Source organism: Arachis ipaensis, chromosome B09 (genome assembly GCF_000816755.2).
Source record: "Arachis ipaensis cultivar K30076 chromosome B09, Araip1.1, whole genome shotgun sequence".
Classification (NCBI taxonomy): domain Eukaryota; kingdom Viridiplantae; phylum Streptophyta; class Magnoliopsida; order Fabales; family Fabaceae; genus Arachis; species Arachis ipaensis.
The window spans coordinates 129466035-129467411 of NC_029793.2; the positions used below are offsets into that span (position 1 = coordinate 129466035).

The window sequence follows — 1377 nt, forward strand, 5'->3', positions numbered from 1 at the left end:
CAAGAAAAGTAGGTACTATTAACAATTCTGACTTCCTATTAACTATTAAGGATTAGAGAAAGACCAAAAGGGTGGTTATTCATAGTTAGATCTAGCTTTCATAATACAAACTAAGACCTTTCACATTACACAACATGGGGAATTCGAATTATAATTATTGAATAGTCAGTACTACTTCCTAAACACAATTTACTAGTTATTACTAACCCAAAGGCATTAAAATTCTCTGGATCTTGCAAATAAGACACTGTGAATCTTAACCAACTCATATATAACACTACCCCCATCAATTGAAGCTGCAAAAGTAACTTAGAGAATATCCCGAGTCCCCACTACTAGTTTTTGTTTCAGTTTTATAAGCTCATGGATGTTGTATTATGTGTGCGTGGTTTATGAATCATAAAGCTGATGAAAAAAATTCAGAAAGATTCATGAATCATTCTTCAAAGCTTATGTTATGTGACACAACACAGCAGAATAGACCAAAACATTTTTTGGTTTTAAAGAAAAAAGAAAATGATGAAAAATATTTAGCAACGAACACATGTAGGGCGCATATGAAAGCCCCAAATAAACCTTTTAAACCATCAAAATCATAGTTGTGTTATGTAGAGCGAATATATTCATCATCCAAATCATAATGTAATCATTGTCAAACAGTGACAGTCCATATCTTCACCAACTCCCTCATCAAAAAAAAAAATCTCGATAGCAATACAAAGCATTGATTTTTTTTTTTAAATAATAATAATAATAACCTTTAGCGTGATAGATTCAAGTCACAGAAGGAGAAGCAATTACAAGTTGCTTATTCATTAAAACAAATCACACAGAAATTGAATTAATTTAAAATAATTGAAAAAGAAAAACGAGAGAGAAAGAAATAATTGAATTACCTGCCAGAGGATAAAAGGATTGGAAGTCTTGACGGTAGATTCTTCAACCTCAGCCTCAAGGTGTGGAAGAGCAACCACCTCCGATTTGGGGAACCGTACGAACCCTGGCTTGGTGTTGCTGGAAGACTTGTTCTCCTCCTTGGCTCCATCGCCAGCGGCGTCGGCGTTAGGAGTGTGCGCGTTCTTTGGCTTCGGCGGTGGTAGGTTGATGAAGGGAAGTTGAAGGTTGAACTTGGGTAAGAAAGCGAAGAGGTTGGGAAAGTGTGGTAGCTGTGGTGGTGGTTGTTGCGGCGGTTGTTGTGTGTTGTCTTGAGCGACGACAATTTCGGTGGTCGTTTTGGTCATGGTTCAAACTTTTCAAACGACGGAGATTCCACTGCAAAAATTAAAAAACAAAATGTATTTAATAATTTGATGTGTTGCTTGGTTGTTGCTCCTACTTCTTTCTTTCTGAGTTTCAGTGTATATATATGGGAAGCAG

At 36.3% G+C, this 1377-nt stretch overlaps 1 protein-coding gene across 1 annotated transcript in view; it reads right to left on the reverse strand.

Moving 5' to 3' along the window:
- The window catches only part of LOC107618770, a 2725-nt gene extending 1348 nt beyond the window's left edge, over positions 1 to 1377 (reverse strand). Inside the window, exon 1 of the mRNA XM_016320912.1 lies at positions 897 to 1377. Coding sequence (XP_016176398.1) covers positions 897 to 1241 — 345 coding nt within the window. The 5' untranslated portion in view covers positions 1242 to 1377. The remainder of the gene's footprint in view (positions 1 to 896) is intronic.